General features: G+C 29.0%; 1 protein-coding gene across 1 annotated transcript; it reads right to left on the bottom strand.

The window, feature by feature from the left end:
* Positions 1-3,360: 3,360 nt before the first annotated feature.
* On the bottom strand, positions 3,361-4,247 carry LOC106338140 (replication protein A 70 kDa DNA-binding subunit A-like). The gene is made up of 4 exons (XM_013777181.1): positions 4,227-4,247; positions 3,859-4,126; positions 3,644-3,740; positions 3,361-3,532 (listed from the first exon to the last, which is right to left on the bottom strand). The coding sequence occupies exons 1-4, from the start codon at positions 4,245-4,247 to the stop codon at positions 3,361-3,363; spliced, it is 558 nt and encodes a 185-aa protein (XP_013632635.1).
* Between the last annotated feature and the right edge of the window lie 11,003 nt (positions 4,248-15,250).

The following is a 15,250-nucleotide window of genomic DNA, read 5'->3' as shown; positions in this document are numbered from 1 at the left end:
TATAATGGATTTGAATGGATTTGTTTGGATTTTTTAGTTAAAAATACAAAGACTCAAATCCGAGGGAAAACCTCCGGATTTGCATATTTTACCTGGATTTATAAATATTATATGGATTTCTAAATCAATCAAAATATATAAACCAATAACACCTCCTAAGTATTGTTCAATAATGAATACTTATGTCCCTGAGTAGAGATGTCAATTGGACACACTGTCTATTGGTTACCGATGTCCAAGCCCATTTGGACTAACCAAATTAGACCAATAAATAAAGCTGTCCAGTTGGTCGAAACCCAATAAACTCCAAATCCAATGGGCTTAAACCAAATGGACATGGGCGGCCCAATGTATAAAAAATCCTAGGGTTTCCAATGAAAATCACTCTCTTTTTTCGGCTCTCGTCTCTGCGACTCTCATCTCTGATTCCCGTTCTCTCTCGATGAAGTCGACTCACGGCGACTCTCCGTTCTCTCTCCCCTCGGCGTCTTAATCCTCTCTCTCTCTCTCTCTCGCGAGGCGCGACTCTCTCTCTCTCTCGGCGTCTCGATCATCTCTCTCTCTCTCTCGGCGTCTCGATCATCTCTCTCTCTCTCTCGGCGTCTCGATCATCTCTCTCTCTCTCTCGGCGTCTCGATCATCTCTCTCTCTCTCTCGGCGTCTCGATCATCTCTCTCTCTCTCTCGGCGTCTCGATCATCTCTCTCTCTCTCTCGGCGTCTCGATCATCTCTCTCTCTCTCTCGGCGTCTCGATCATCTCTCTCTCTCTCTCGGCGTCTCGATCATCTCTCTCTCTCTCTCGGCGTCTCGATCATCTCTCTCTCTCTCTCGGCGTCTCGATCATCTCTCTCTCTCTCTCGGCGTCTCGATCATCTCTCTCTCTCTCTCGGCGTCTCGATCATCTCTCTCTCTCTCTCGGCGTCTCGATCATCTCTCTCTCTCGGCGTTCGGTGTGATGGGTTTCTCTGATTTGTTTCTCTGATGCGTTTGATTCAGTTTAGTTTTGATGGGTTTCTCTATATAGCTTGTGTTTGTATATAGCTTGATGGGTTTCATCTGTTTATTTGGTTTCTGATTGTTACATCTCTGATTGTGTTTGTGTATTTAGTTCACTTGATGGGTTTGTGTATTTGGTTTCTGATTGTTACATACTTACTCGCTTTAGTTGTTTGTTCTCTTTTGTACTGTTTCTAGACCTCTAGTATCTAATGAATATCCTTTGTCTTGTTTGCTTTCAGATGGATATATTGAGTTTGAACAATGATGATGAGTATGCGAGTGAAGATGCAGGTTCAGAACAGGAAATGGACGAGAACAATCCTATTGTGGACGAGTCTCTCATGAGCACAGCCGAAGGGAAAGGTAAACACAAGCGTAGACACTCTAAGTGCTGGAACCACTTTACTATAGAAGGAGATAGGATGCCTGATGGGAAATTCAAATGTGTCTGCAACCACTGTAGCCAGTTTTACTACCTAAACTTGCATAGAAGTGGAACCAATACTATGCTTCGCCACTCTGAACGCTGCCCCAAAACCCTTAGTAGTACTGTAGGTTGTAAGAAGATCGATTAGTTGGTGTTTCGAGATATGATTGATGTGGCTATTGTTGAGCATGATCTCCCTTACGCCTTTGTAGAGTTTAGAAGGGTTAGGGAAGCCTTGAAGTATGCCAACCCCACCATAGAATTCTGGTGTAGGAACACAGCAGTAGCCGATGTACTTAAGATATTTGAGGGGGGAGGACCCGACTCAACTAAACCCTAAAGGTATAATCATTAATCTCACTTGAACTGATGTCTGTGATTACTGTCATGTTACTTTGTGTGATATGAATCTATAAAATGTTTGATAACTTGTTGAGTAGTGTTTATACATTGAACTGATGTTTGTGTGATATGTACTGTCATGTTACTTTGTTTGAACTGATGTTACTGTCATGTTTAAACCAATGTATTTTACTATCTGTTTGTGTGATAACTTATGTGTTTTAATTTGATAGGAGAGGCTGAGAAGATAAAGAAGAGAAGGGCAATCAAAACTTATGCTTTGGATTTTTTACTTTTATGTATGAACCATTATGTATAAACTAATATATGAATTTTCTATGCTTTGGATATGTAAAACTTATGAAACTTAATGTGTAAAACTTGAAATTTATGTTTTTTATGGATGTTTCACAAAAAAAATGTTTTTTTATGGATTTAGCATATTAAAGCAGAAATTGTATTTGAGCTTTGTGGAATGCCCATTTGGACTTGGGCCAATTTGGTATGGACAATTTGGTCTGGTACAATTTGGGCTTAAAAAAATAATGTCCATTTGGACTGTTGTGTCCATTTGGATAACCCATTTGGACTTGGACAGCCCAATTGACATCTCTATCCCTGAGCTTGTGTATGATATACTCTTTACATAGGTATCGTGAATAGAAAATAACTGTAATTAGCTTCTTTTTTTGTTCAAGTTAAGGAAATACTACTTTTTAATATCAATAAATACTCTTTTAAAATATAATCTCATAAAGACTTCATATATACAACTGAAAAATTTATTAACTTTTATTCGGCTAATAAGATTTTTCAAATACTATTTTTATTACTAAAATTTTAATAAACTTTTTGGTGTACAGCTTTTACTACTCCATCCATTTTATGAAAATTAACATATCCCAAGTTATATGATGTTTTTAACTTTTAATATAAAAATTATATTTATGCTTTATGATTATTTATCATTAATTAAACTTTACTTAGGTAAATAATATATATTTTAATTAAATAAAAACAATTTTAATATGTGTGTAACAATTAAACATCAATTATTATGAAAAGAGGAAGTACTATTTATATAAAAACATAGCTTCTTTAATTTATGCACGAATTTTGATACAGTGGTACTAACTTCATAATACTCAATCTAGTAGTAATAGAAATTGTAACCTATAAGTGTTATTAAAAAGCCTCATACATGTTGATTTTTCCCTGTCCATATATATATTTAAAGTGTCATTTTAAAAAGCTTAAATAAAATTAAAACTCATGGCCCGATTCTGTACAGAATATTACGTTACTAGGTGATAATCCGCGTCCTGCGCAGGACGAGTAGATTTAAAAGTATTATAACTTTTAATATGTAGACATAATAAAAGTTAAAGTCATAGTAAGAAAAATATTTGTAAGAAACTACGGGTTATAGCTAAGAATTTTAGTATGTCAATATAAATTTATATTGGGCAAGGTGAGTTTAACCAAATTATTGGTCGTAACCAACGACTAAATAAATTATTGGTCAGGGCGCGTAACGATCCTCTACAAAAGATAAATTCAAGTAAGCTTCTCTTTTAAAATTACAAACAAAATCAATTATTGATAGTGTTAACCAAAGCGTAGACAAACTTCAATTTACCTTTCCAAACCTTAATCTTGCCGAATCTCAAAACCAAGATCACACGACCCTCACCACGTAACTGTATAGCGTTCGTGACATCAGTAGCAAAGTTTCCCCACAAGACCATCGGAAGACGGACATCCCTACGACGGCATATATGTTAAGATTGATGTTATATAAGTTTTTTTTTGCATAATTTCTAACAATAAATAAAAACATATTGGCTATCATTGGATTGTATAAGGGTTCCTTACGCTAGATCACGTAGCTCAAGTGAAATCTTTTGGGTTTCTTTTCCGTTCACGGAAATCATCTCAACATGGCTAATTTTCACAACATGTCTGATTACATCTGTATCACATTTAATTTACAATAATAATAAGAAACACGGATTTAAATGATTCACACCTAGACCCCAAGTTTAATTTACGAATGTTAACAATATAGAATATTATTGAACTGTACTCACCAATTAGAAAATCGGGGTTGAGACTACCATCAAGATTTTCCTGGAAGTTCACGGGTGTGAAGCCATTTAAACCTACAGGCAAAGCCTCACAACTTCTCACACGCGTTGTGGCCAACATACTGATCTTGTAAAGATGGTTTGTCGTCCGGTATGAGCCAATCGAATGATTCAGAGAAAAAATAGTGAAAGTCAGAGTTTTCCCCTGCTCCAGCTGGTGCTCGAACTGGTTAACCAATTCTTTCTTCACAGTCGCATGGATCTTATCTCCCTATACATAACGAAAACGTAGTATCAAAGACATATTATCTTATTCGACAAAGAATAACTAAATATAACATTTTGCTCCCTTTAAGATTGTTCAAACTTACATTAGAATCAATGAGAACCATTTCAATGGTCAGTCCACAGTCTCACAATGCTCACTTTCACTCTCCACATGGTCTCAAAGGGTTTCAAGTCGGCATTCAGAGTTAAAACCTGCCATTAGTTTTTTGTGTTTGCTAGAAATGTAATGCTAAAGGGTTTTAGAGAAGGAGGCAATGGTGAGGAGATGTAAACGAACACGTCTACTATTTATATATACACGGAGCCTAGGTCTTTCCTCACCACGCCAAAGTTAATGAGGAAACCGATATTAATGTCTTGAAATTAATACTGTATATACCACTTGCCTTGTTTTGAAAATTGCGTAATGGTTGGACGTGAAATAGGTAAGAAAACGAAGTTCTGGTCACGCAAACTTTATTTCACAAATATTCTCCGATCGATTAAGGTAAGTATTTCAATTCTTCGAAGTTTGTTTCCTTGAATACGTTAACATTCTCATTTTTCTTTTATATAATATATTCGATCCCGTGATCAATTCAATTGTGTTTCCTTCAAAATTTGAAGCATTAAGTTTTGGGAATAAAAAAGAGATTGTCGATGACTTGAATCTAAAAGATCATAAAACGATTTGAAGCTCATATTAGTTTTTCAAAACATTATGATAAACATGGTTTACTTGTTGCGAGAATATATATGAACAGCAATATAGGTTATGATATTTTATTACAAATCGGCATATCAAGCTAAAATAACCAATTCAAACCGTAAAGAACTTAGTTGTACAAAGTTTAAAGAATCAATTATTTACTCAAGCGTAAATGACTTAAAACACACATATATTTTATTGCCTTAATTAAATGAACCACTTCCAAGTTTTCGAACAAACAATAAAGTCTCTCTTTGGATGGTAATAATATGTTGCTTTAGTTAAATCCCCGTTTTTTTTTAAATCCGAATGTAATGTAATGTTGATCGAAAATCTTATAGTATAATGACCAGTGGCATTTATTTGTAATTATTCTAGTTGAAAAAGGGCTTTAAAAAAATGAGGTGAGAGTTCATGTGGTGATGACACCTAGGAAATGTCACACATGTAATAAACACATGAAACCAAGGTTATTTTTTATGTATGCTCCTCAAATAATAAAAAGGGATATACGTGCAAATGACGTATAATCTAAGGACTCCTGCTAATGTCGTTATTTTTTCACCATCTTAGATTTAAATATATGAAATTTAAATATATTATTAGTGAATCTAAAATCCAAATAAAGGTTATTCAATTCAGACATAATATTAAATTAAATAATACCATACGGGAGATAACAACTCTAAATAACGTACGAAAAAGTGATCTTAGAGCATCTCCAAAAAGTAACTCTATTTTGAAGTTTCCAAAATATTTGAAGTTTAAAGGTGTTCTTCTCCAAAATCAAAACTTCAAACTCAAATTTAAAACTATTTGTATTTTATAATATGGTCCTTATATTTATCATAACTAATTTGAATTCATAAAACTTTTGTAAATAACTAACACATATATAAAAATATTACAACAATAATAATTAATAAAATATTATATTAAAATATAAAATTTTAAACAAAATAACTTAATTAATATTAAACTTCAATCAAAATATCATATTATTCCATAAAGTGGTTTTCGTAATGCATATATGATCTACTAGTTCATTTTGAAGTAAAAATGGCTATCCTCATTTTTAATTTGTAGATTAGAGATAAAAAATTGTTGAAATCATGTGATATTAATACTTTTAAATACATTAGATAAAAAAAAAAAAAAAAAAAGAGAAGCATAAAATATTGCTAAAAGACTAACTTTTATCGATGATATTAATACTCGTGAATATATTCAATATAAACAAGAAAGAATTGTACGAAAATACATCATTAACAACAACAACAACAACCATCTTTTGTTACAAAAAAAAAATTGGATGATATTTAGAAATTTTGAAGGTTTCTGTTCAAACTTACCTGACTATTAGTGTTGTTGTAATATTTAAATTTGTGTAATAGTTATGTCTTCAGATATTTTTTAAAAGCTTTTTGTTAAGTTTCTTTTGTATATTTTTGTTATATAAATCTAGTTTTAAATATTTTAAATCTTATTTTAAAGTTTTATTCAATTTTATATATAAATTTAAATTTTTTAAACAAAACTTAAAATATTTATGAGATATAATTTTTATAAGGATTAAAACAATAAACAAGAAAATATTTATAAATCATAAATGTGATTAGAAATTAGAGTTTCTTTCGTTCAAATATTTTAGTTAAAGAAATATTTGGTGGTATTATTTTCACATCAGAATTGAATAAAAGTTTACTATTTAGAATTTAATATAACGTTTTATCTAGCTTTAGAAGCCAGTAAAACTTAGTTACTTGTAACAATTTGAACCATCAATTTGTAGCCAGAAATTTAAATTTTTTAGGTTAGATGAATTTTGTCCCTTTAAATGGGTACCTCTGCAAACAACCTTTGTTCTTTAGCCCGAGAGTTAAACTGTCAGTATCAGGACAGAGAGATAGTAATCAATGCGATTTTTTTCTGTATTTTTGCTAAAAGCTTTAGGGTACTACAATACATTGTGAAGTTTGAATTTCCATAGATTTTTTAATACTGTGTTGAATTTCCACAGATTAGAAAAAGAATAACAGTATATTGTAATTTGTAAATTGTATGCGGAAAGTGTAGGGTTAAGGCATATGCTATGTTTGCAGACCTTGAAGATGAGAGGACGGTGGCAGAAATGGACCCCTCTTCCATCTTTGCTTTTTTCATGTGTGTGTTTTTCTTTTAAGCTTTCTATTGGTTTCTTCTGTCAAATAATTAACTTTAGTTTATAATCAGTACGACGAAAATAAAAGTGAACACGCACGCTAACACTAATATCTTTCAAGCTCTACCCTTCGTACAAGAACATTGATGACTGATTCATATTATTGTTTTTCATGTAAAAAGATTTAATACGATACAAATGATCCAACGATGTTCGAGCATTAGTCATTAGTGGACATACGATTGCCTGCATTGACATGCGTCTATATATAAGACATGCGCAAATAAATTTGTATAAAAATTATTTAAAGAATATTATACGGAAAAATAAATTTATATTCTTGATTGAATTAATATTTTGGTCTTCAAACAATTTTTTTTAACTTTTTGTTAATTACATAATTTGTTTACTGATGAGCTGATCTTATTTTTAATAAAATTTTAGGTCAAAAAATCACTTACCGCATAAGAACCTAACGTTTAGGTCAAACATAATGAAACTATGCCAGCTCGGTTTTATATCATGATTTAGTAATTTAAAAATTAATTATGGTTATGAAAAGTTTACGTTCACGTGCCAATCCTATCTATCTTCAATATTTTTTTCTTTTTCATTTTGGTTATTGTTCGATATAAATATTGATTTTGAAGTTTATTCTCATTTCGTTTGTTTGTTTTGACCTGAGACTTAGAAAATGCTTATGATTTAAAATAATTAAAGAGATACATACTTAGGTTAAGATCTGCACATTTTGCAGAATAAATATTTTATATTTTATATTTATTTTATGTTTTTCTGCATATTATGAAATAATAAAATAATAAATATAAATATATATATATATATATATATATATTAAATAACTAAGAAATCAGTTACTATTATGTAATAAATTGGCGTGTGAATATAAATCAAACTATCACTCTTGTTTATTCGCAAATAATTCAAAAAAATCAATCTTATCTATTGTATATGATATAGAATTAAATTTAAATGATATTAATATATATATATAGTACACTTTTAATATGGATATTTATTAAATGAAGTTTCTACTCATATGATTTTATGATTATTTGCATATTTGTGTAACAAAAGTTTACACCAATGAATTATTTTTTAATGTGGGGTAATTTCAATAATTTATAATCATTTAAAAAACAATGAAGATTTCAGAATTTAAATATTAAATTTTTAATATATGTTCAATGCAAATATCAAAATATAAGTACACATTTTATACGATGTATAGTTTAATTTAAACGATATGAATATATATATATATATATATATAAACATAAAGACCTATTAAAATAAAATTATTTCTTCATATGGTCTTATAATCATTGTATTTTAATATAGAAGAAAATTTAAACATTGATCATAAAAGTTTATGTGATTTTAACAGTTTTAGTAATTTATACTCGTTTTAAAAAATTCAAAATACAACATATACAAAAGAAATCTAGTTTTTTATTATATGATTAATGTAATTATGTAATTTTTTTAAATAAAGAAATAAAAATGATAAAAAGTATACAAAATGTTATCAAATCTTCATTTTTTAAAATCATTAATTGATATATATATATTTTAGTCACATTAGGTAATTTCTTAGGTTTTATTAAAGGAAAGCCTGTGAAACAATAAAGATTTGATATATGCGACCAACTATAGCCTGCGAAATATTATTTTACTAGAGTGTATAATTTTTAGACTATAGTTTATATAAAGTGCTCTAGAATTCTTTAAAATAAAATTTAGAAGGCATACACAAGTGCCACATATGATGAATTTTTTTTTAATTTTTACAAAATTCGGGTTATAACTTTTTAAAAGATCCTCACTTAGTATATAGGGGATATATATATATATGTTGTGGTCGATAAAAGACAGTACATGCAGTGCTTTCTTTTCTCTTGACGATTATAATTTGGATATTTTTTCAGCATTTTCACGCTTTACTGATCTATGTACGTAGTACATCTGACAACAGTTTAATCTTTCTATTGTTCTACATCTCATTTCGTAGATATGCTTCTCCAATGTTATGGTCTAAGAACTCATGTAAACATTTTAAGTAAATGTTATTGAAATTCACATATTTTAGCAGTGACTTTATGTTGCCACAAATATAGATATAGCATTGAAATGTATGCGTATTATTCATTCACACTATGAACAGAGCCGTGCCCACCTCGAAGTGAAAAAGGCATTTGTCTAGGGTCCCTTTATAATGTCAAAATTTTGGGTCCCTAATTTCTATTTTTTTTTGTATTTAGTAAATATAATTAGTTAGAGTTTTACCAGATTTGAGATTCAGTTTTTGTTTGAAACCATTTTTGTTATAATCTGTTTTAACTAAATTCCTAGAAACTTTAATTATTTTTTAAAGTCATCAATTTCTAAGTTCTAGCCCATGAAAATTAGGATGATTTTCTGAAAAAATCACAGAAATAAAATTTGATGCAATTTTGTTGATTTTTAAGGTCTTATCTATTATTATCTAGTTATACATATTTTGTATCATTTTATTGAATATAAGTAAATGTAAAAATATGTAAACATCTTATATAGTAAATTAGTTTTAGAAACTTAAATATTCTTAAAAGTATCATCATTTTAATAATCAATTTTAACCTTCATTTTTATGTTACTAATTTAATATTTTCCATCTCATTTTATATACTATGATCATTTGGTGAAAACTTTCAATGAACCAATATAAAGTAATCAAAAATTTTACATTCTATACTTTGTGTATTACTTTTTATTTTCTAATTTTTAATCCATGTGGCAAAAATAAGTTGTTTTGAATAATTTCATTTTAAATATAATACTCATAAAATTATGTAATCAAAAAATATTATCTCGCCTCAGGCCCCTATATCTCTTCGCACGGCACTGACTATGAATAGGATAAAGTAATTGGGAATAATTAAACTTCATGCCATAAATTCCACCAGTTTTTCAAAGAAGTTGATATGTGAAGAAGGCCTTAGTTTTTATAAGTATTTTAAATGATTTTAAGCTACAACTTTGGTATCATGTGATACATAGACCCATGTAGAGAAGTATGCAATAGATCATAATATTTTTTCCAAAACTTAGTATTAGTGATAGTCATTTTCATCAAAACCGGCATTGACAACAAAGCTTTGCCAACATTTTACCACTAAAAAATAAAACTTCGCCAACAATATTTTGGTCTATTGGAACATATATTCTATGTGGGAACAATTCAACAATATATTATTGAAATTAATTACCATGAATTTTTATAAAGTTTATAGAACAGTTTTTGTTTTGCATAGTCAATTGAATAACATAATTTAACACCAGTTTTATTTTTAAAAAAAGAATATTCTTGATATATCAAATGTTTATCGCAAGAAGTTTGGTTTATATGTTGTTAGAAAGAAAAGCAACTTTGGATTGTTATTAAGGAACTTGCTAGTAGTTGTACAATAATAGCTAAGTTAACAACTTATTCATATGAATTATATTTTGATTTTGATGATTCAGTCGTCAATATTTTTCTAAATGTTTGATTTTTCAAAAAAAGAATATTTCAATCTCTGACAATGAATAGTGAAAATAGAATGAAAATACTGTTTGTAACGAAAAAATCCTAAAACATGGGGATAATAAATAAATCAAATTGGTGAAAGTAAAGTAAACAACAATGCATAACCAAGATACGGATATACAGAAAAATAAGTGAAAGGAACAAATGAGAGATCTCGTGATCCAAGATGATGATTTAATGTCATTTTTCTGACATTATTAGCTTTTGCTTTTATTTCTGCATTAAATCTATCGCGCACCTAACAGCCTAACATTTTTGTTTGTTTTTGCACATTAGTATAAGACAAATTTTCATCTCAAAATTACAATTTCTAGCAACGCATCATATCAAATGCTGCAAGTTATTATTTTGTACTATTTTTTTTTGTATTTTTTGAACATTATTTATTTTTGAAAAAGTTTTGTTGAAGCTTTTGAAAGTGATAGTTTTCATCTTTTTTTTTTCTAAATTGAAAAATTTCCGCCCCCACCGGCCAAAAGAGGATACCAATTATCAAGAGCGAGAAGAGGAAGATGTTACAAACAACATAATGGCGAGGGGGTATACACGGAAAATGTCCAGAAGAAATCAAAGATGATTAAATTGAAAAAAAAAGTATATTAAATTTTGAGATGGGTTGTGAAAATACGTTGAAAATAATCACATATCTAATAGACTAAGTTTCTTTGGAATACTTTGTCAAAAAAAATCTTTTAGCTTGGAATAAAGATTTCTATTTGTGTAATTTTAGTAATTGACTTAAAATTTTAGTTTATTTATAATTTTGTGTGACTTAAATGTTTGTACGGATTCTCTCTTTATTAAAATGCACACAACATTATTTATCATTAATTTTAAGTTAATTATAATTTTTCGGTACATAGTAATTGTTCTCTAGAAATAGTTCTACAGACTAAACTGAATTTAAATTTAAATATAAAATCATTATATAAAAAAATTAGTTATATAAAAGAGAAATTTAAAACTAATTCTTTTCTTAAAAAACATTTCAAGCGTATAAAACTTAAAGAAAAAGTGGATCCACCAACTTTATATTCACTGATAAAAAAATGATTAATAGGAGAAGAAACAAAAAATCTATACTATTAAAATAGAAGTCATGACTTAATTCATATGTGATTTTTTTTTAATTTGGACCACCCTTAGAAAGTTGTTTAAATTATTTTTTGTATAAATATTTCAGTTATTTGAATATTCTATAACAAACAAATCAAATAGATATTCCTATATTTTCTCTCAAATTGTATCTGAATAAAAATCTTTTCATATCCTTTTTACAATATAAAATATATTTTATTTTTCATTAAAATAAAGCTTTTAAATATTTAATCAATTTCGTATTTGTTTAAAATAAATGTATATTTCATTTTTCACTTCAACAAAAATTTAATTGCGTGTTTATTTGAAAATTAAATATATATTTCATTTTAACTAAAACAAACTTTTAAAATATCTAATTAATTTTTTAATTATAACTAATGTCATGTACAATATTTTACTAAATTTCTGATACTAATTTAATATAATAATTTTTAATTAAATTTCTGATCCTTAATCAATAAGATTTTTCAATTTAGAATTTAATATCACATGATTTAATATATGCTATCACTGAAAATTCAAAACATATAAATTAAGTTACTGCATGTTAACTACAAAATTGTTGTGTTTTAAAATGTTATATTAAACAATTTGTAATATGTTAAATATTATAGTTAACCATATAAAATAAATAATTATGTGTATAAAAATAAAAATAATCATTCGGATGTGCGGATCGAGATCTGGTAGATCTTAAAAGGACTTATTGAATCGACAAGTCCCGATCGTGGGTTAAGAGATAGGCCTTGAAGATATGCTAGGCATTTTTTTTTTTTTTTGACGCATGGATAACACGTTTACTCTTTTTGTCAAAGCAATATGAATCCTTTTGTTTTTTGATTAAACATGAGAAGTGTCCAGGCCGAAGCCTAGCTAATTATATTCACGTGGATTGGTCCATCGTGGTAGTGTAATAGTTTTTACTTCTGTTTCGGAGGTGTTTTCTTTGAGGTGGTGTGGTCTTTTGCATCTTCAAGCTTGTGTTTCTCGTTATGCCGATGATTTTCTCTACTTTGTTTGGTTTGGAGTTGCTGTGTTATTGTAGCTTCGCCTCTCTTCCCTAGTTGTTTCAAGTTTGGATTTGGCATGCGTCCCTCCTAGATGATTGTTAGATTCATGTTTATTACGATCTTCCAACTTAAAACCAATTTGTGATAAGTATATTGGTCCTAACTTTTTATATATTATTTAAAGTCTCTTTAAATTTCCGATGTGTGATACTTATCTCTAATACCCCTCTTCGAGATGATGATTCTTATCGGCCAAAAATCTCAGAACTTACTTTAGAACATTTATAGTCGAGCGAGTTTAATATGACCTTTATATCCGCCCGGAAGGGTTAAGCACAACATTTATACCCGATCGAAAGGGTTATATTAATTGGATTATATTAATTAGAAGTTTAGAGTATTTAGGATATGAACTCTGATCAGGTTTATTATAAATTTCTATCATAAAACTAATTGGTGAAAGTGGATATTGGTCATAAGACTCATAACCTTTTATATATTACTGTCCCTTTGAATTCTAGATGTAGGCTACTTATCACTAAATAGCCATAGGGAGTAGTTTTATTAAGATGTTCCAAAGGCTTCCCCTCATCTCCGACTATTTTTTCTCGGTTCGTTATTTCGCCGATCCTGTATCAGTAATCTCAGGTTTGCAGTAACTAGTAAGGGTCTCGAGATAGTGGACTTTGGTGCGCTTGTTTTAGCCTTTTTTTGGGGATCTTTGATCCCGAAGTTCTTTTGGAATAGTAATTCCTGATTTATTTCTCCTATGAACTTAATAATGTCTTGGGTTCATTAAGCAATCAGTGTGAATTAGATTGGATGACACTCATGGCTTTGCTGGCTTAATGACATGCTAGGACAAGGGAGAAGTGAGAAGTTCGATGTTATTCTTATGCGTACGTGGTTTGATGCGGGTTTGTAATCTCGGGTTTTATTTGATTCTTAGATCATCTCCGAAAGACACTCTATTATTTCAAATATGAAGTTTTTTGTTCTTCAAAAAGGAAATTCAAAACTTTAAATTTTAAGTTTTTATTAGTGAAGCTTCAAATATAGAGTGTCATTACTTAAGTTTCATCTTTTTATTTGCATTTTGGTCCTTACAATTGCACATTCTATCTATGATTCTTAAGTATTTTCTCATTTCTCATTTCTCATTTCTCATTTCTCATTTCTCATTTTAATCTTTAAATTTGTTTTATATCTCATTAATCTTCAAATTTAGTTTAATAAATTTAAGTTTTACACATAAAATTAAATAAAATTTTTAAAACAAGCTTTATATTATTTCAAAAGTAAAATTATACAACAAGAATATTACAAAACAAACTTAATAAAAACCTTTTAAAAAGGAACATGAAGACATAATTATTATAGAAATTTAAATATTACAAAATCACTAATAATCTGGTAAATTTGATCTCGAAGCTTCAAAACCTTTAAAATATTGTCCAAACAAATTTTGTGTAACCGAAGATGGTTGTTGTTGTTGTTCTTGGCGTTTTTTCGTACGATTCTTTCTTGTTCAGAATGAATGTACTCACGAGTATTAATATCACGATAGAAGCTAAGTCTTTTAGCAATATTTTATTTTCTTCTTTTGCTTCTTTTAAAGCTAACCTTTTTGCTTCATTTTGCATTCGTAATTCAATCATCTCATGACTTTTTTCCCTACTTATTGCACTTTCTTTTAAGAGATCAAGGATTTGTTCGTTTGATGATATCAAAGTATCAGCGGCCATATTATTACCTTCGGTTGTCTTCCTTTTGAATTTTGCTTTCTTCGATCCAATAGGACGTGACGTGATATTATTACCTTCCGTGTCTTCCATTTTCAACAATTTTTAGCTCATAATCTACAAATTAAAAATAAAGAGAGTCATTTGTTACTTCGAAATGCATTAGTTGATCACATATAAGAACCTTACAGAAATAATTTTATGGAATAGTATGGTATTTTGCTTGTAGTTTAATATTTAATTATGTATTTCTATTTCTAATTTTATATTTTAATGTAAGCTTTTATTAATTAATATTGCTGTAATAATTTTATATTTGTGTTAGTTATTTATAAAAGTTTTATGAATTTATATTAGTTGTGACAAATATAAGGACCATAGTGTAAAATACAAATAATTTTGAAGTTAGTTTTGAAGTTTTACTTTTGGAGAAGAACACCTTGAAACTTCAAATATAAAGTTTGAAAAACTTCAAAATAGAGTGTCCTTTTGGAAATGCTCTTAGCTTGACCTATCCTTTGTCAAGCCTTTATTCTTTTCGGTTTGTTTTTACTATTTTTATCATGTCTCCCATGCGTGGGCCTGAAGATTTTGGGGATCTGTGACAATGTCTTATGTAAAAAAATATTTTTAACAGTTTAGGAGCCTACAAATTATTTTTTAGGGGCTTATGTCTATGTAATTGTTTTCAAAATTTTTGGGGGCCTTTGCAAATGTTTCACGTAGCATTGCTCAGGGCCGGCCATGGGTCTATGGTCTCTACGAACGTTAATGTTGTCCATTGGCGTAGAATCGATCCTATGTATCCTAACAATA

The sequence above is a fragment of the Brassica oleracea genome, chromosome C4, assembly GCF_000695525.1.
Source record: "Brassica oleracea var. oleracea cultivar TO1000 chromosome C4, BOL, whole genome shotgun sequence".
Taxonomy (NCBI): domain Eukaryota; kingdom Viridiplantae; phylum Streptophyta; class Magnoliopsida; order Brassicales; family Brassicaceae; genus Brassica; species Brassica oleracea.
The sequence above is the reverse complement of the archived record's forward strand: the minus strand, read 5'-3'. Positions and strand labels throughout refer to the sequence as shown.